General features: G+C 40.1%; 1 protein-coding gene across 12 annotated transcripts in view; it reads left to right on the forward strand.

Annotated features, from left to right (window-relative positions):
- The window catches only part of SIPA1L1 (signal induced proliferation associated 1 like 1), a 521546-nt gene that overhangs the window by 394232 nt on the left and 106349 nt on the right, over nt 1–20965 (forward strand). For all 12 annotated transcript variants that reach the window (XM_070797798.1, XM_070797796.1, XM_070797794.1 and 9 more), the window contains 2 exons: nt 10874–11004; nt 16488–16676. In XM_070797798.1, coding sequence (XP_070653899.1) covers nt 10874–11004; nt 16488–16676 — 320 coding nt within the window. The remainder of the gene's footprint in view (nt 1–10873; nt 11005–16487; nt 16677–20965) is intronic.

The raw sequence follows: 20965 nt of genomic DNA on the forward strand, positions 1-20965 counted from the left end.
GTTACAGTCTGGACACCGGATAATATGTTGCAGTTCCTTTTCCTCTCTTTTCAGGAAATGAGACCACTGACAAGTCTGTGTGTGGTCATGGTGGTTTTGTGGAAATTAACCAAGACCACCAATTGATCCCCATAAACCCAAAACACCATTCTAGAGACTGAATTTTACTATTGTAAACCTTCTTAGACACACAAGTGATAGATGCTAAAGTCAGTGGATGACACCTTGAGAAGAAACAAGAGTACAAGCAGGATTTACATCATCTAAAAGTATCTCCCACCAAAATATTTATAAATCATAAGAAGAATGAGAGTGACTTTACAGTGAACAAACTGGTACATGCCACCTTAATAGAAGGAACTCTATCATGGTCTCTATCACGAACCTTGAAATTTGAGTATTAGAATATTAATTTAGAATATTTAGAATATTAATTTAGAATAATTTAGAATATTAATTAATAATAATTAATTAATAGAAGGAACTCTATCATGGTCTCTATCACGAACTAGAGAAATTTGAGTATTAGAATATTAATTTCCTGATTTCTGATTAATGAAGATTGTACTGTATGTAGTTATATATAAGATGTTAACATTGGGGAAGGCTGGGTTAGGGATCAGTTCAGTTCAGTCGCTCAGTCGTGTCTGACTCTTTGTGACCCCTTGGACTGCAGCACGCCAGGCCTCCCTGTCCATCACCAACTCCTGGAGTCTACCCAAATTCATGTCCGTTAAGTAGGTGATGCCATCCAACCATCTCATCTTCTGTCGTCCCCTTCTCTTCCCACCTTCAGTCTTTCCCAGCATCAGGGTCTTTTCCAATGAGTCAGCTTTTTGCATCAGGTGATCAAAATGTTGGAGTTTCAGCTTCAACATCAGGTCTTCCAATGAACACTCAGGACTGATCTGCTTTAGGATGGACTGGTTTGATCTCCTTGCAATGCAAGGGACTCAAGAGTCTTCTCCAAGACCACAGTTCAAAAACATCAATTCTTTGGCACTCAGCTTTCTTTATAGTCCAACTCTCACATCCATACATGACTACTAGAAAAACCATAGCCTTGACGAGATGGACCTTTGTTGGCAAAGGAATGTCTCTGCTTTTTAATACACTGTCTAGTTTGGTCATAACTTTCCTTCCAAGGAGTAAGTGTATGGAAACTCCTTGTACTATATATACAACTTTTCTGTCAGTCCAGAAGCAGTCAGAGAAGCAGTCCAGAAGCAGTCAAGATAAAATATGAAAAAGAAAACCTTCAGGTACAGTCAGTAACAGCAGCTAACGTAGGAACCATCCACATGGAAATGGGAATGCTTCCTCAACTTGCTGTGTCAAAGTACATCAGAGCGAATGCCATGCTACTGATTGCTGTATCCCAAAGAATTTCTATTCTTTGTTTTGCAGTCTCAAGGACATAAGGGCCCTTTAGATCTGTTATTTCAGTACAAGTTGATAACATGATAAAGCTTGTCACCTGTTTTTCAAATGCATACCTCATTGTTAATTTTAACCAAAAGTTGGTGCTCAGCAAACATTTCTTTTATCCTACCAATTCCTTTGCTCATCTTCTCATGGAGCCCCCTCTTCTGTATGGAGAGGCCATGCATCTGAACCTCAGGACAGCAAGAAGAGGGACTTGCATAACTTCATTCTCAACAATAATGTTGAAGCATCAGCAGAAGCAGGCTCAACAACTCAGAGACAGTTAGTCCAGAAGCAGGTGGGCTCTACTAAGTTTTTGAGACACATTGCATGGTCTCGCCCTCATGAGCTACGGTGACTTCTGCCTTGACTGAACTTCTGACTGTTTCTGGGGGACTTCCTTTCAGATATTTCAAAAGCATTTTACACAGACATCTTGCTGCAATGTCCCTGATAAGGAGGTACAAAAGGTTTGGGTTTTTTTGGTTTTTTTTTAATATATAAAGACATTGAGTTAGAAACAGGTGTTTCATTGTAGTTTCTTTCATTTGAATAATAAATACTTTTTTTTCCCCTGAGCGGGCTTTTAAATTAGTATGAACTAACAATAAGCCTGAAGAGTTACATTAATATGCAACCTTTTAAAATATTCTTTTTACTCAGTGACCATTTGTAAACCATTTTTATAAAAATTGCCATATTTGTAGAAATACTTTTTTTATACTTTTAAAAATCTTCCTATTATAAAAGGTATATATTCATTACAGAAGAATTAGCAACTATAGAAACTAAGGAAATTAATCATGTGTGATTACTAGTTACTTTACTGTGACTGATCTGATCTGATACTCATTAATTAAACAAGATAAGGATCATTAAATAGTTTTATATATTTTTTCATGGTTCCATGATTGGCTTTGCCATCGTTTATTTAAAGTCTTCCAGATGTTATTAAATTCAAGTTTTCTACTTCCTTATTATAAATAATTCTTACATCAGGTCATCCTAAGTGTTTTTTGGTGCTTAGGATGACCTTTGGGCACTTAGGATGGCACTTAACCCCTTTGGCAATTTGGTGAAACCTATGGACTCTCCTTAGACTAATGTTTTTAAGTGCATAAAAGTACAAAGCAAACCAGGCATATTAAACTACAGTTGCAAGAGTATTAAAAATTTTGTGATATACTAACATAGATGCTTCTTTTTTATTACGTTAACAAAGGATCTAGCATCAGTTCTGATAACTATCATAATTTCAAAGTTGTGATGAGAATAATTGATATTTTGATATGTCTACAATGGCAGTAATATGATATGAAAACATCTCTTGATTTCTGTAGGTGTCAAAGTCACCTGTGCAGCTGATGTTACTGTAGTTGGTTGACTCCATTTGATGGAAATGCTACATTTCTTTAGAAGGTAGTGAAAATAAAGATAAAAATTTTTTTCATTCAAGTTCATGAACCCCCTAATTTCTTTCCATAGACAAGTTTAAAAGCCTCTGACCTTACATAAATGTTTTTGTTATGTAACTTTTCCCCCCACATGTCCAATTATTAACGTAAGGTAGAGTCCTGTAAGTGAAATGGTGTGAATTTTATGGGAACCTTGATTTTTATTGCCAAATTGTTCTTAAGAAAGCTTAGGCCAGAAAGGTTCTACTCCTATTTTAAGACTGTGTAGTGTTTAACATTTTCTTGGCTACCTTGAGTATTTGCAGTTTTTATTTTAGAACATTTATTGTAGGTCCAAAACATTTCAATTTCATTGATCACAAGTAAGACTGAATAATTTAAATAGAATTATTGGCTATTTGTCATAGATAATAGTCAATTAAAAATCTCCCATTTTGACAGTGATACTGTTTTTCCTTTGTTTCAAATAGAGTTTTCTTTCATCATTTGAATGCAGTTCATTAGTGTCAGCCTTACTTCTGTTAAAGTCTACTTTTTATTGGCAGGTTGGGGGGCTTCTGAGACCTGCTTAGTCATGTGAGGCTTTAAGCCTAACAACATGATATAATTTTGTCAAATAGACCACCCTAATTTTTAAGAGCTACATATGGAAAGAAGAATTGGAACTTCAGAGAACTGTGCACTTTGTAAATGTGGACAATTACTCTTATGCAACCATAATTACAAGCTTAGTGGAATGCTTTGGGACAGAATTCTGGACTGTGGCCAGTCCTGTGTAAATATCCCCATCCATTACTCTGACCTGCTTTTGATTATGATGCAAAGTCCCAGGCTATTTAGTTCTCATGGAACCTCCGCCCTTATAATTAGGATGAGCCCTTTGGGGACCAGAGACAGAACCTCTGTTGTTGCTAAGTCACTTCAGTCGTGTCCGTCTCTGTGTGACCCCATAGACACCAGCCCACCAGGCTCCGCCGTCCCTGGGATTCTCCAGGCAAGAACACTGGAGTGGGTTGCCATTTCCTTCTCCAGTGCATGAAAGTGAAAAGTGAAAGGGAAGTCGCTCAGTCATGTCTGACTCTTAGCGACCCTGTGGACTGCAGCCTACCAGGCTCCTCCATCCACGGGATTTTCCAGGCAGGAGTACTGCAGTGGGGTGCCATTGCCTTCTCCAAGTGGTGCTCTTCTTGGAAAGAGCCATTCTTCAAACACATGAGTCCTTGTTACCTCCACTTTGGCAAATCTGTATTTTCATTTTTAAAGAAGAATATACTGTTGTTGCTTGTGTTTTCTTTTTCATTTAATTCTTTTAGATCTATTCTCTCTTTGTAACCTAGTTGTCAGTCATATTTAGATGTTGTAAGTTGCATGAAAACAAAGCATATGAACAAATTGAACTCAGTAGGCAAAGATAAGTACCTTATAGAAGCATGTGCTGTGGTGAGTGGTTTTGCAAGTTGCAGCTAGATTCTCTGTCTAATGGAAATATAGAGGGTAGAATTTATGACGTTGACTGCACTGATGCTGACATGCTTGTAGCCCACCAGGTTGACTATTTTAAGGAAAAAAGAATTTAAAATATTCAAAGTGGTGAAATGATTTTAATTCCAGCTAGTAAAGCTGTTGTCATTCCATTCTTTGACCTGCTAATAGATGAGGCCCACGTATGTCTGATTAGTAGTATCTTTAGGACCCCTGTTGTACAGTGAATTAAGAGGCCTTTTTTAGAGGAAATGGAAGAGTTTTCGTTTATCCTTCTGTATAGTCATTTAGGGTGATTAAGATTAGCATGTGACCATTTTGATGACTTTAACATATGTTGCTATAATGCTTTCTAAAATGGTTGGTACCAATTCGTGGTGTCACCAGCAGTGAAGGAAAGTATTCCAGCCCTACCAAGGACCATTTTTCCATTCAGAAGTGTTGTTGCTAATTTTTTGAGGCCTGAGATAGTAGCTGTTTTATTTGCTTTCTGTTGCTTTGATTTCTGTGTATCAGTCTGTTTCCCCGATTTCAATTTCTAAACTGACAATTCTAAAGAAATATTTTAAGCCATGCACCTCGTGGCTCAGCTGGTAAAGAATCTGCCTGCAATGTGGGAGACCTGGGCTTAATCCTCTGGTTGGGAAGATGCCCTGGTGAAGGGAAAGGCTACCCACTCCAGTATTCTGGCCTAGAGAATTCCATGGGGTCGCAAAGACTCAGACACAACTGAGAGACTTTCACTTTATAATTGTAAAAATTATATGTAAAAAGATTTATTTTTGTCCATAATTACAAACAGTCCAGATTATGCTGGTCTCTGGAAATGTACAACTGAAATGCTAATGTGAAATCTGCAAATATTATGAAAACCAGTATAAGCAATCCAAAAATTGTTGGTTGAAGCCCTGTAACTCTTGTCACTTTATTTTTGTTTCCTCCTTTGCAATTAAAATGCCAGGCTTTTAACTTTTTATGCCTGTGCACACATCCTTATCTGCAGCTCGTAACTGGGTAATGTGACTGTACTTGAGCTAATCATTTGGAGCTTTGAACTATTGACTATGTTCCCTCTCTAAGAACGTGAAAGTATTATTATTTATTATTGTGACTGTATCAGCCAGAAAATATGGCTATTTGTGTGGAATGTTCTAGTAATAGACCTACTCATTGGTGTTCTTTGTACCATCCCCCCTTGTTTAAATGTAAGAACCAGAACTAATAAAAACTAAGGTTAAAATTTTGTTTAGGTGCTAAAGATGAAAACTAAAACTGAAGGTGAGGGGAATCAGCACTATATGGATAAAATATGAATATTTCTCCCTCTAAACACAATGAAACCTTGCCAATATAGTACATCAGGAAATAAAGCCTTCTGTGTGATCTGGTTAGTCAGTCCCTTTGGACATCACATTTTATTTAACTATTTTTATTCATAATACAATTTTAGAAATGTTTGGAAAGATAACATTATATGTAATGCTAAGCAAATGAGCTTTGGAATTGATACTTAATATGTTTGAGTTCTGGTGTTGCTGTGTACTGGTTATGGCTGGCAAGTGACTTATTCTCTCTAAATCATAATTGCCACATCTGTGAAAAAGAAGGCAATGCCTATATTTCCATAGTTGACATGAATATCAGAGTGCTTGGCAAAGTGCCTCAGCTCAGTGCATTATATCATTCTAGTGTAGTGATTGCAGTACTGGGTTTTGGCATTCCAGTATGCTGGCACAGAAATATCATTATTTTTGGTAGTGTAATCCCCATATTTCAGTCCATCCATCAGCAGATTTATCCATCCTACTCGAGTCTCCAGCCCCTCTTTCATCCCCTTTCCTTCTTCTGTCTTTCATCATCGATGGCTTCCTGGCCTTTCTTGAGCACTTATCATCTGCATCTCCCCGACACTTGAACCCTCTCTCCCCCTTCCGTCCCTCCACCCAACAAAAGACCAAGCTGATTGTAGGTATGACTGGAAGAGCTCTCTGTGTTTGATGGATACCATGGCGCTAGCAGAGGGCGGAGGTGCTTCCCATACACGGCTGATGGGAAGAAATACACGTGCGGCAGCGTGGAGCCAGTGCAACGTGCTACCCCGAGACTGTGGTCCCAAGAGGAAAGCAGTGTCGTCCAGTGAACTTGAAGGACAGGCAGCAGCAAGAGTGGCCGAAGGACCAGACTCAGGATCCTAAAAGGCTAGCTTTTAGTTACAAAAAAGTCATTTGTTTTGAGATCAAAGTTTAAAGACTCAAAACTGAATTGAAGATAATTTGCTGAACCAAACTTCTCTGTTGGAGAATTACACTTTGCATTCGAATTTTGAAGTGAAAAAGTTGTATTCACATCAGAAGGATTTTTTTTTTTTTTCTATAGTTTTGTAATGCTTAGGAGCAGGAAAAAAAAATGGATGGTGGACCAAAAAACAAGGCATTTATTGTAAGAATAATTCTTACTCAAGTTGAAAGACTTTTTGAACAAGCAGAGTCTGATCATGACAGTAGTGAATTTAACACAGGAAACCAGAGCAGTATCTCCATCTCTGTTGATGGAACTGAAATAGATGAAGGCCAAATGGAAATGCTTGCTTGGAAATAACAACTAGAGCTCTTTTTCAATAAAAGAAGATTGATGTTCCTGAACAAACACACATATAAATTTTTAAAAGAACTTCTCAGAGTTATCAAACTAGAGATGGATTTTTTGAACACAGAGTCTGAAGAAAGTGTTAGAAGTTAGTTTATAAATGGTCTCATCAACGTTCCCTCAGCTCAGAAACATACTTCTTCAGCAGCTGGGGAAAAGCACACAAAAATCTAGCCAGGGCTTGATGATGACACACAAAAAAATTCAAGTGATTCATTTTTTAAAATCAACCTTCTTCATTTTTAGGTAGGATTAGTTTCTTTTTAAATAACACTGTATTATCTGCCAATTTATACTAAAATGATTGTGTTCAGTATTTGTATTTTTATAAATTTATGTTTTTCTGTAGTAACCTTTCTAAATTTTTGCAGTTACAATGTCTTATTTGGTTTCCCTAATATGTCTTTCTCTTGCCAGTCTTAAAGTATTATCATTACTATGCAAAGTACACACTTTCATTTTGGTGCATTTTTCAAGCACTCTCTGAGAAGATGTCCAAATAATATTTCAGATGCAACCCTGAAGGAGGCAAGGACTTAGTCAAGTAAAGAGGAGTTAGTTGGTGGAATGTCCTAGACAGAGTGTTTCAGGTGAGACAGGCACAGTGAGTCAACAAGTTCAGGATGGTTGGTTCTCAGAGTTTAGACAGATGAAAGGTCCAGGTTGAAACTGGAATGACAGGCTGGTGACAGGCCGCGAGGGCCCTCGAGAAGGCTTGAGTAGTATCCAAGGACTGGTGGGAAAGTAGCGGAGGGTTTGAAACTTAATAGTGATGGTCAGGCTTGCATCTTAGAAGCCAGAAATGAAAAGCTAATCTGTCGTAAAACTCACCAACATCCGGGCGAATGATGATGTGGATAAACCAGTGGCGGTGGGATGGAGGAAAAGTAGGTGGATTACAGAGCTCTTTAGGAGCTGGAATTCAGTGGGCATGACAGGGGTGTCAGGCATAAGCAGCTAGAGGAATGTGGTAGCAGTTACTCGAACCAGAGTTGCAGGGAGAGCTGTATCGGTTTGTGTGGAAGGTGATAGGTTCACTTTTACAGATGCCATGGGACAAACAAGTTGCAAGTTTTATTTGGTAAAGAAGGGGACATCTTTTCAATGTGAAGATCTAGGGCTCACAGATGTCTGGAGTGGACACGTGGACTCTTGAGAGTAATCAGCGTTGGGAGAGGACAGAAGATTCAGGGCCAGTGGAAGAAAAACCAAGAGAGGCTGGTTTTGGAGAAGCCACTTTCTAGAAGAATGTTTTTAGGGGGAACAAAAGGAAATGCCATTGGCAAGTTATGATGAGTTTGAACAATATAAGGACTCAGAGTTTCTGTTTGTTTCAACTTTATGGCTGACTGGTGACAGTGCAATGGCAGTCAGATGATAGGAATCCTAAAGTGAAGAATCAGGTATCTCATACAAGAAGTTTCCAGTGGAAGAAAAGAGAAGGGAGATAACCTGGAGGTTGCTAAGGAACCGAGGGCAGGTGATGGGAATGAGCAGGCAGAGAGGGCAAGTTGCAGATACAGGGAGGGTGATTGGGCATCAGTGTCCCTGGGAAGGTGGAATTGAGTGGAGGCTAGAATTTCAGCAGAGACTGGGTTTACATTATAAAGCAAAGGAAGTAAAAGTCTGGATCCGGGGAAGTGTCTGTGAGTGATGGTGGAAAGTGAGGCAGTTGCTTCTGAAAGGGCTCTTTATTTTCTTTGTGATGTGGACAGCATTATCTGCTGAGATTGAGAGAAGGTAGATGAGGGGGAGTTTGAAGGAGAACAGAGAATATTTGAAATATCTGCACTAGAGAACGGGAGTGAGAGCTGACCAGGGACAGCTTGAGGAGGAGTTGAGGTTACGGACGGGAATTAGTACTGGCCCCGTGTCTTTGTGAATTTCTCCAGCAGCAAAGACTAGCAGTCTCACTGCCCTTCCTGAGCTTTGTGGGCTGCATTTGAGGAGTTTCTGGTGAGGCGGGGTAGAGTCCATGAACAGGATATAATGAATGTCATGGCCATCTTTGCCATGTCCATCGGTGTTCTGTGCTGCAGGGTTAAAATAGTCTCTGAAGTTTTGAAGTGTGTGAAGCCCTTTGCTCCTTCAGTAAATGTCCCCAGACTGCTGTCCTGTTGCTCTTTCAGTTCGCATCTGCCTTTTTATACTGTTTCTGTCTCCTCCCTTTTTGTTTTCCTCCTTATTGTCAGTTGTCTGTCACACTGCTGTCTGCATGCAAGTTTCTGTCAGCCCTACACTCTGGACTTTGTCAACATCTGGGATTATCACACCTCTGACATCAAGCTGTGGGCTTGAAGACCAGACAACCACGCTTATTAAAATTATGTGCAAAGTAAGAGTAAATAACCTCTGAGTGGATTCTCACGTGCTGTGCTTTGAGGGTGTACGTCAGTGTTTGTACATGGGTTTTGTGCTGTTTATTGGGTTGTTTATCAGCTGTCCGTATATGAGATGCTTGTTGCCTGTGTTCCCATTGTGTTCCCCTTATTTTGAATTTCCGTGGATTGTGATAATATTCTTAGATAGCTCATGGTATTAATGATTTTTTTTATAATTATTCTCTGGTACTTGCAAAGCATTTTCATATGTATTACCTAAATTTAGAACTATATGGTTAGATATTTTATGCTGTTATTTCTTATTATTCTCGTGGATTTTCAAATACATATTATGTATGAGAATAGCGTGTATTTTCAAATATTGATGTATTTTGTATGAGAATAACCCACCATGTCACAACTCAGTCATTTAAATCATATCACATGTAAATGAAATAGGGCAATGTAAATAAGTATTTTGGAGGTTTGAAAAGTAAGTTATCTACTCTTAACTTTTCATGTATTGGTTGTTTTTTTTTTTTTTTAACTTTTCTCATCTGTGAACATCTTTTGTCTGTATCAACAAGTTTAATTTTTAGGTGTTCAGTAAGTAAATGCACTTTTTACCTTTTCTGTAAATTAATTTACTTTTGACCCCAGCGTTCCTTCTTGTTAGGAGGAAGATAAAGTCAACACCAGTCATTTGGACACTTGCCCCCACCCCCAAGGTTGTTCTAGAGTTTGGAGTCTGGAGAAATGCCAGACATTGAGGAGAGGGCCCTGAGTTGCCATTAGTCGCCTGGCCACACTGGTGGCCTAGGAGAGGCCCTTCTCCCAGCCCTCACGTCCCTCCAGACGCAGCGGCTCTGCTCGATGCCTTTGATGCTTGCTATGCAGGAGCCATTGGTGAGGCCCAAAGCCCTGGCTGTGGGCTTCTGCCTCCCAGGGGCACTCTGAAGCTCTTTCCTCTGAGCCAAGACTCTGTCTTAACCCGGGCAGTGTGGGAGCAGAATGCTGCCAAGTAACTCTCAGACCTCTTTCCTCTCTCTAGTCCGGGGAGATCTGTTTTATTTATCTATTTAGGTCATGCTGTGCAGCATGCAGGATCTTCCCTTACACAGGGATTGAGCCCGTCTCCTGCATTGGGATCATGGGGTCTTAACCATTGGACCATCAGGGAAGTTCCGTCCATCCTCAGACTTTGTTCTCAGTAGGTTTAGGGTTGGGGAGGGGGGTTGGTTGATGTGGTTTTTAGTTGATGCAGTTTTTATAAAAGCTAGGAAGCCCTGATACAGTATAGCCTGTTTATAGGGCAATAACACAAATTTCTTTTTTAAAGTAGTGAGTTGCAGAGGAGTAAAAAAAACTCAGCAGGCCACCTCTGTTGTCTTACCACCTCTGAGACTAAACCTACATTGATTGCTCAGTCTTTACTTTTATAATTCAGTGAAGGATATTAATCTTTGTTAAATATGTTTATATTTTATTGATATAATTTCTGAGTGATTTAAATAGTAAGCCGCGTATGACATTTTTTAGTGTGCTGTAAATATTCTAATTTTGTTTTGTCTTATTGTATCTAAGAACACTGGAACTATTTCGGGGCCGATGAGAATCTTGGTCCAGTGGCTGTGAGCATTCGAAGGGAAAAACCAGAAGAAACGAAAGAAAATGGATCTCCCTACAACTATCGAATAATTTTTAGAACTAGTGAGGTAAGTCACACACGAGAAAGACTTGAGGCTTAATTTAAGTGAGAAAAAAATAGAGTCGTAGCGGTAACAAAGCAATTAAATTTAATAGCACATGGTTGCAAATGTCTGTAGAATAAACAAAGACCCCTTTCATTCATTCCAGTGGTGACGGGGGTGGACATCATGATTCGATCTGGACCCTTTCTTCCCATCTAGCTTTGGATAGATGCAATAAATGAATGGGAATTTTGATTCACAGAAAGATATGTTCATTAAGTGTGACCCAAGGAAATTGGAGTCTTCAGAATCCCAAATTGGATATTACATACCCTGCTTGGGCAGCCAGAAGGCAGCGAGCCAGCTTGAGGAGCCAGAGGGGGTCAACTAAAACTTAACTCACGCTTTCAAACTATTATTGACGAAGTTTCTTGACCCAGGAAAAAGGAAAGGGACTCCTTGGATTTTTTTTCTTTGCCATCTTGGACTTATTCTCAGAGGCTTAAAATAAAGACTTTTGAACTAAAGGCTGTCTAATTGTGGGTAAAATGGGTCCTTGGAGTTCTTTATGGAACTAAGTACACATGATATGTGAGTTTCTATTTTAAAGTCAAATTCAGGTAAAGAAGAGAAAGTGGAAAGAAAATGAAAGTGAAGTCGCTCAGTCGTGTCTGACTCTGCGACCCCATGGACTGCAGCCTACCAGGCTCCTCCGTCCATGGGATTTTCTAGGCAAGAATACTGGAGTAGGGTGCCATTGCCTTCTCCAGGAGATCTTCCCGACCCAGAGATTGAACCTGGGTCTCCTGCATTGTAGGCAGATGCTTTACCATCTGAGCTACCAGAGAAGTCTAAAAGGAAACATAAAAGAAAATAGCCAACAAAGCATTAAAAAAAACTAGTGACAAAGATGGTAAAGAATCTGCCTGCAATGCAGGTTCCGTCCCTGGGTCGCAAAGATCCCCTGGAGAAGGGAACAGCTACCCACTCCAGCATTCTTGCCTGGAGAATCTTGTAGATAGAGGAGCCTGGCGGGCTATAGTCCATGGCATCCCAAAGAGTGGGATGTGACTGAGCAACCAAATACATATATGTAGTATTCAAATATTTATATATAACATATATGTATATTTATTTTCAAAAGTAAAATAAAAGCAAGCACTAGAGTTTGTCATGTAGAGACGGTTAAAGCTCTGCCTGATTTCCAGATTCAAAAAATGACCTCATGACTATCAGGGACTATGAGGGATTTTTTTGTTTTCTTTCTAAACATGTGTATAGTTATGCCAGCTATCAATTTATTGCCTCTCTGAGCCAAATCACTTTAGGATTGTTGTCATGCATTAATGCCTAATACCCCCTTGAGGTAGGTAGAAAATAATGGTTTTGAAACTAGTTTAAATAGGACATTTGGCTTCATTTCCCCCATTGAATACAAGACAGGTTATAGGGGTTGGCTTCACTTAGTAATTGCTTCTCAGCTTCAACTCTTGGGAAATTAAAAATAGGATTTTTAAAGGCACGGCCTTAATATCTAACGTGTTATGTTGAGTGGCCCAAGAGGAATGAAGAACCCATATACTCTAGGGTCCTTTTTCTCCAAGCCAAAGCTGATCATTAAGCAGGGTCAGGCCTTTCTTTTGTTGAACACACAGCACAGGGAACACACAGTTTTTGAAGCTGGATGGAGGTAGCTGCTCCTCAGACCCCACCAGCTTCCCGAGAGCCGCTTACCTCCTCCCACCTGTTTCTGTCCTTCTGTGCCTAACCTTTTCCCCGCCTCCTCAGGCCGCTCTGGTTTAAGTAGTCCTCATCCTTTCGCTTTTCTATATTTTTCATTTCATTTCAGTTCCTTCTTGCCCCTATCTTCATGCTGGAGGTTGAGGCTTTCCGAGGTGGCCCTTTCTTTCTTTCTTTCTTTCTCAGCTCCTGACTCTTCTGTCCACGGTTGTCCCTTCCAGCTTGCCTTGCCTGCACGCCATGGCTGGTCGCAGCCTCTCTCTCCAGGTCAACTGCTGACCCAGTAAACGTGTCCCTCTGCCGTGGTTGGGGAACCACGCTCGCCTTCATCTGTTTTCTTGCCTCTCCCTGCCTCAGCCTCAAATGCTCCACCTACACCTCCCCCCTGTAATTACAGTTAAATCACACTTAAGGATTCCCTGGTCCTTTTCCTACCAATCCATTGGATGGGGCCCCGGGGCCATTTCCTTACCCTTTGATTGAAATATCCAAGTCAAATGTTGTTTATGGTTCGTTACCACCTAGTCTCACGTTCAAATGAATGTTTAACCGATGACACCCTTTTGTTAGAGTTGTTCAGGCTGGAGGTCCTGTTGGACTTCTCTCTCCCACCCCCACCCCGCCCCCAGAGCTGGTCTCACCACAACACTGGTTGACTCTGTCTTCAAAATGTGTCCAGAATTCAACCGCCCCTCCCATCTCACTGCTTCTGCCTGGGCCCAGCCCACCACCATCTTCTCTTTCCTTCCTGCATCTTCCTTTAGGGCTGCGTCCTCTCAAGCCCAGCAGGGATCCTTTAGAAATGCAGTACAGATCTGTGATTCCTCAGTTCAGAATCCCTCTAGGGTTTTCCAGCTTCCAGGAAAAAGCCCTTCTCCTCCCTAGCCAGGGAGTCCAGGCACATCTGTCTCTGACCTTGACCTTGCTTTGTCTTTTCCAGCCGCAGTGGCCTCCTCTCTTCTGGGCAACCTGAGGACAGCCCTGCCTCAGGGCTCTGATGGTCCCTATTCCTCGGTAATCGTGTTCGCCCCCAGGTGTCCTTGTGGGCATCGCTCTCTTTTCCTTCTGGCCTTTACTGTTAAGCCACAGGGGCCTTCTCGGCCAGTGGATCTAAAATTTCTACTGTCTCATATCCCACTTCCAGGCTTTATTTATTTCTTTCTTTCTTCCAGGAACACCACTATCTCACACATTGTACTTACTTACTGTATTCATTTTATGTCTTCCCCCTACTTGCATATAAGCTCAGGGATGCTGAGGACTCCAAGTTGTTCATGGTGGTGGTGGTGGTTTAGTTGCTAAGTCATGTCCAACTCTTGTGATCCTATGGACTGTAGCCCACCAGGCTCTCTGTCCATGGGATTTATGACTACACACCTAACAACTAAAATAGTCCTCCGGCACGTCGTTCCTTTCTTCCTCCCTCATGTTTATTTAATTCATTACCACTGTCTTAGTATATTTTTTTTTTCTTTCCAATAGAAATAATCCTCAAGTGTGGTTTAATTGTAATATCTTTATGAGACTTTTCAAAGAAATACACTAATGAAAGTCCTTTGATAGAAATATCTCTGGATGTTGGTCCTGATCCAGACAGAGCTCTTGCACTTTGTAGGATGGACAGTTGACTGACTGACTAATAAAGTAGGACTTAATTCTTAGGCCTTCGTAGGGATTTCTCATGCTATTAATTTCCCTTTGAGAAAAAAGAAAGCAGTCTCCAAAGTGACATTCCAGTTGCTTCATAAATAGCGTCAAGATAACAGAAATACAAACAGATATTTTTCATTTTAATAGAAACAATCATTGCACAGTATAAAGAAACCAAAAAAAAGACTTTACATGTATTTGTAAGTGTGGCTGTTTCTTCATGAACAAAATCTCTGACGTGAGTGCTTTTAAGCACAGGTGCACGGGCATATAGGAGGATTCTCTGCTTGTTTCTGGAAGTCATTAGCAAAACATACCAGTAACACTGGTGGTTCAGGTATAAAAATGATTCCTTCTTTTTCTCATCTGCTCAGACTTTTCTTGAGGTGGGCTGCTCTTTTTCTGTGGTCCAGGATTAACACTGCTTCCTTAGCATTCCTGGTCTGGAGCTCTCTCAGTTGGAAATCCGACCAGCCTTTGTAACTTCCTGACCCTCGACAGACATTGTCTCATGAAAGTAGGAGCACAGGAGTTGTTCAGCGGTTTCTCATGATGTAAGAAATGAAACAAAAATCATTTCTGTCAAATTAGATATTAAGCCACAGAAAAGGATTTTTTTTTTTTTACCCAAGTGTTATTTGAAAATAGACTATGCATGAAAGAAAAGATACTAATCAAATGAATAGACTACAAATAACCTCAAGCACCTTCTTCTTGTCTTGAGAGTCAGAGGTTGGTGAAATTGGCTTTTCCTTACCCTCGTCTCTCTTTCCTTCCGTTGACACCTGTTACAGGTTTTACTTCCCCGCTGATTCTTCCTTTGATTTCCATTTTCCCTGGTAATTCTCTGTCACACCATCTTGCCTGTTACTTGAACAGTACAGCTTCTTTCAAGCTGTATTCTCTGCCTGTAGTCTCTTCCTTGGGCAATGGCAACTGAATTTTCTTACGTCATCATCCCCATGCAAACAATTTCTGAGATGGCCTGTTGGTTCTGGGTGAGATGCTCACCCCTCGAGGTACACTCTGCTGGGGACTCTGGCCCACCCACAGCCCTCTCTGGCTCACTTAGATCCCGCTTAGCTACACTGGTCTCTCTTTCCTGCTCACACCCTGCTGTTTCTCATCTCCACAACTTTGCTCTCTGACACTGTCTTTTTGTACAGTTTTTCCTTGAAGGCCCCTTTTTAGTGCTACACTTTTCCATGAGGGCCTTTCCTTGTGCCCTGAGCCACAGCAGTCCTTTTTCTGCTTTTGTTATAGAATCTGACTTTGTTAGGTTTTTCTCAGTACATATATCCTCCTGGATGGATATCTCTTAATCTCTCACCCTCTTTTCACACCACACTTGGTCTTCAACATTTGCTCCTTTTGCAGTATAATGCCTTATAACCTACATGCTTAATGGAAACTCATTCAACTTAATGGTTTTGTCTTTAAGTCACCGTGGAGTGTTTAAATTGTACTAACAACTTTGTCACATGAAAATTCTTGAACATGAAAGCTACTTTGCTTCAACAGATCATCATTACTTAGGGAAATGTCTTTGCTTATGTTTATATTTCATAATAATAGCAGAGTTCTCAAGACATAGGGGGAAAGCACAAGCCACTTAAATGCTGTAGACAGTGGCTGCTGTACTAACTATAATCGTTGTCTTATCATAGCAGCATTTCGGGTTAGGAATAGTTTAAGCTGGTCAACAGTGCATTATGAACTTTAAAACTCTTCTCCTGCCCTTACCTCTTACAATTGGTATAACATCCAAATTCTAAGCATTTAGTCTTGTCTCTGGGATATCTCCTTAATTTCCTGGTATTTGTGTAAGTGACATTGTATAGCTATAGAGAGACCTTGGTCTTCCTGAGCGCTTCAAGGAAACGTATGCTCTTTGGTATGTAAGGACATGTCCTCAGAAAGCTTGAAGATGAGTTCCAGTGGACTAGCCTGGGTCTTGAAAGTACAGGGCGCGTTTTTCGTACATAAAGTGTCTTACCTCACTCCCCTCATCCTTTCTCCCTCGCTGGCTCAGCCGATCAAGTGTCACCTCCAGCTCCCTACGGGGGGCCTCACACTGGTTGTGTTTACTCATCTCCCTGGCCATTTGTCTCTTTCAGCTCATGACACTGAGAGGGTCAGTGCTGGAGGATGCCATTCCCTCAACAGCAAAGCACTCAACGGCTCGGGGGCTGCCCCTGAAGGAGGTGCTGGAGCACGTGATTCCTGAGCTCAATGTTCAGTGCCTGCGGTTGGCCTTCAACACCCCCAAGGTCACAGAACAGCTCATGAAACTGGATGAGCAGGGGGTAAGTGTGGCCCCCAGGGGAGGACATTTCTGTTGCTCTGGCTTCCCACTGAGCTTCCAGAATCAGACCTGAGGAGTTCTTTTTTGACGGGGAAAGCTGATACCATTTATTATGAAGGATCTTCTCTTTGCAGTTACTCGTTTTCTTTTTTCTTAACTCACTGAACATTTCTCATCTGATGAAATTCTCTATGTCAGGATTGACTGATATGGTACTTAAACAATGTTCAACTCTTTTGGTAATCTTCCATTAATGCAATGAATTTTTCAGATACTCCAATAAGTAATAGCAATAACAGTAGCTGATACTAATGAACATATTCACCAGGCTCTGTTTTAAGTACCTTAATATATTATCCCAACTTATGTCCCAGCTCCAGGAGAATGGTACCATTTTTATCCCCACTTTAAGGATGAGGAATCTGAGACACAGAGAGGTTAAGTAATAAGTCCAGGATCACACAGTTAATAAGTTCAAAGCATGTACTGGGAACCACTATACCATACTGTTCCTAAAAGCTTTAATTTTTAGTCTATTAGTACTATCAGAGATGTATTTTCATCAAGATTTTTAATTACAAAATTCAGAATTTTAAAAAATCTGGATCCTAACATGTAACAAAATGAAAATACTCAAGATTTTCTCACCTCCATACTTTCTAAACCTTAATGTGAGGTCATTGATCCAGATACACAAGAGTGATAGGATAATTCATATAGAGGGGACAGCAGAGTAGAGAATGCGAACCTGTAATCCGCTAACTGTAGAGTGTATCCACATTCTAGTTGGAATCATTTGAGCATATGGACTAGTTTTGTTAGACGTTGTAGTTATACACTCTTATTTTAACTCTTTGTTTGAATATTTTAGCCATAATGTGTCTTGACTGAGTGGTAATTCCACTGCATTTTTTTTAAAGGGTCTTCCAAAAGTAAAATTGGTCCAGTTATTGAATTCCATTCTATGAACAAATTTTGATAGAATTTTCTTAATTAGGCAAAAATTTGAATTTTATTAAAATGACTTATAATGCAAAGTAACAGTTGCAAGGTATGATTCAGTCTTTTAACTCAGCTGATAGGAATATATTATTAGATATTAGATGTAACTTTTCAAATCATTGCTCCTTTGGTCCATTCATCTTAAGCACAGCTAATGTCTATTCCATATGTATACATTTGGAATATACATTTCAAGTAGACTGTGAGTATCCATATTTATAACATGTAAATTTGATCACTTTGAAAATTTGAGCTTGGGGCTTCCTGGTGGCTCAGATGGTACAGAATCTGCCTGTAACATAGGAGACCCAGGTGCAATCTGTTGGTCACGAAGATCCTCTGGAGAAGGGAATGGCTACCCACTCCAGTATGCTTGCTTGGAAAATTCCATGGATAGAGGAGCCTAGTGATCTATAGCCCATGGAGTCGCAAAGAGATGGACACAACTGAGTGACTAACACTTTCAGAAGACTGCTGATACATAAATTTAACTCTTTTGGGTGCTGTGTTCCAATAAATATTTTGAGCATTCTAACAAAGGAAGAATAGAAAAATGACGATTAGATTCAGTTTTACAAGTTCAAGGGAAACAACATTTAGACATTGGTAATACAAGGGATGAGATTTGGGGGCTTCCCAGTGGTGCTAATGGTAAAGAACCTGGCTGCAAATGCAGGAGACACAAAAGGCACAGGTTCAATTCCCTGGATTGGGATGATCCCCTGGAAGAGGGCATGGCAACCCACTCCAGTACTCTTGCCTAGAGAATCCCATGGACAGAGGAGCCTGATGGGCTACAGTCCATGGGGTCACAAAGAGTCACATAGGACTAAAGCTACTTAGCATGCACACATACAGTATACTCATATACTGAACATTCTAATTTCAACAGATTAAACATTATTTTGTGTAAAAATAATAAAATAATTATTTTGTGTAAAAAAAATGAATTTTTTTCCTTTTCACCCAAGGTTTTACTTAAATTAAAAAATGATTGCCCCAATTATAGATATTTTATGGGATCCCTGGCACGTTTCATGCCTCTCTTAGGCTTTACAAAATATTAGACCACAGGTAGTGCTTGCTCTGTGATAAATGCTTTATGATTACATCCACAGGACTTCCCTGATAGCTCAGTTGGTAAAGAATCTACCTGTAATGCAGGAGACCCCGGTTTGGTTCCTAGGTCAGAAAGATCCACTGGAAAAGGTATAGGCTACCCACTCCAGTATTTGTGGGCTTCCCTTATGGCTCAGCTGGTAAAGAACCATCTGCAGTGTGGGAGACCCGGGTTTGATCCCTAGTTTGGGAAGACCCCCTGGAGAAGGGAAAGGCTACCCATTCGAGTATTCTGGCCTAGAGAATTCCATGAACTATCTAGTCCATGGGGTTGCAAAGAGTCAGACACGACTGAGCAGCTTTCTCTTCCACAAAGAAAGATGAAAGCACTATAATGAATTTAGCTTAAAGGTACATTTATTTAATTCACAAAACTGCCCATTATTCTGAAATGATGGCTTCTTATTTTTGTTTTTGTTGTCCAGTCACTAATAAGGCATTCCGACTTTTTGCCATCCCCTGGACTGCAGCACGCCAGGCTTCCCTGTCCTTCACTGTCTCCCAGTTTGCTCAAACTCACGTCCATAAAGTCAGTGATGCCATCCAGCCATCTCATCCTCTGTCGACCCCTTCTCCTCCTGCCCTCATCTTGGGGGATATTAAACTGTTTATCCCTTCCTTCATAAATTATTGATGATCATATGTGTTAAATGTTTCCTATAATGCTTTCTCAGTGAAACTACAGCTTGGCAGTCTAGATAAGTCTCCCCAATTTTATTTTGGAAATTTTACTAGGCAGTAGAATCTAGAAGCTTAAAACCTGCTATTCTGTGCGAGCAGCTCTATATCTGAACTAAGGGATACCACTACTTGGCCTCTCTTTCTGTTTATGTATTCATAGCATTTAAAGCCCAGGATTATACTGATAAAAAGAGGACACAGATACTTAGGGGCTTAGTCTGGGGAGTCGTATTTTTGGTAAGGAAATTTTATTAATGCCTTGGAATCCTTTTGAGAAATTGATTATTCTGGTGACTTTACAGATAACAGATTTTGAAAAAGGAATGTCTCTAGGTGCTTATAATGCATTTGAATCACTGCAGAATGTTGTTAGTTTCCATCTGTGTCATCATTTTCTGAAATTTCCTGCTTTGTACATCCTTATATTTAAAGAGATTCATAGTTTGAATTGTGTGTTAGTTGCTCAGTCGTGTCCAACTCTTAGCGACCCCATGGACTGTAGCCGATGACTGAAGCAACTTAGTACAGAAAAACTGAACTCACTGAAAGGAGCCTCTATATCTCCCTTTAAATTTTATTTAAATAATTCCTTTAAAATCTTTTCTATTTTAACAGCTCACATAATTATTCTCAGATAAAGAAAACACTATTTGCTTGCTATATTGTGGCATTTTGCCTTTCAGATCTTTGGTACTTTTTTTTTTCATTTACCATTTTTAAAAGCTAAAATGAACAGAAGAACAGATGTAAGTTATATCTATATGATATAAAAGATAGCATTTCATAAAAATACAAAAATTTGTTTCTCATTTGACCAGACTGATATTTATGTGGGAGCTGAAGTTGACATTTTAATCCCCCAAGTTTTAGGAAATGATCATGCGCTTCGTGGCTTACCCATGCTTTCACGTTCACCTTCCTCCCAACTTCCTGGGCCTTTCACTATTGATCGATGTCCATTTCCATTATCATCTAAAGGGCAATCACAAGATGAAATAACCTGCCAATGATTGCACATTCTCATGAATTTAGAACAGCTTGTGACTTAGCAAATTTGAATTAACTCTGGATTTAGTTTTCCCATCATGGTCCTGGATCTTCACTTATGAGATAATTGAGAGCATCTCTTATGATGAAAGCACTTTAGATAAGTATATGTTTACTTATTGCACTGTTCTAAGCTCTTTACCAACATCATCTGCTTTAACCCTCACGGCACTCCTGGATAGTAGGCTCCAGTTATTGGCCTTTTATACTTGAGAGGAGTGAGGCTTTCAGAAGCAGTACTGTTTTGCCTTAGGAGTCCTGAATGCTGGATATGCATTTGCATGGTACTAACTTTGGCTTTTCAGATTTGTAAGTTTTCATCTCTGGCTCAGATGGTAAAGAATCTGCCTGCAAAGTGGGAGACCTGGGTTCGATCTCTGGGTTAGAAAGATTCCCTGGAGAGGGGAATGGCAATCAACCCCAGTATTCTTGCCTGAAGAA

Source organism: Bos indicus, chromosome 10 (assembly GCF_029378745.1).
Source record: "Bos indicus isolate NIAB-ARS_2022 breed Sahiwal x Tharparkar chromosome 10, NIAB-ARS_B.indTharparkar_mat_pri_1.0, whole genome shotgun sequence".
In the NCBI taxonomy this organism is placed as follows: domain Eukaryota; kingdom Metazoa; phylum Chordata; class Mammalia; order Artiodactyla; family Bovidae; genus Bos; species Bos indicus.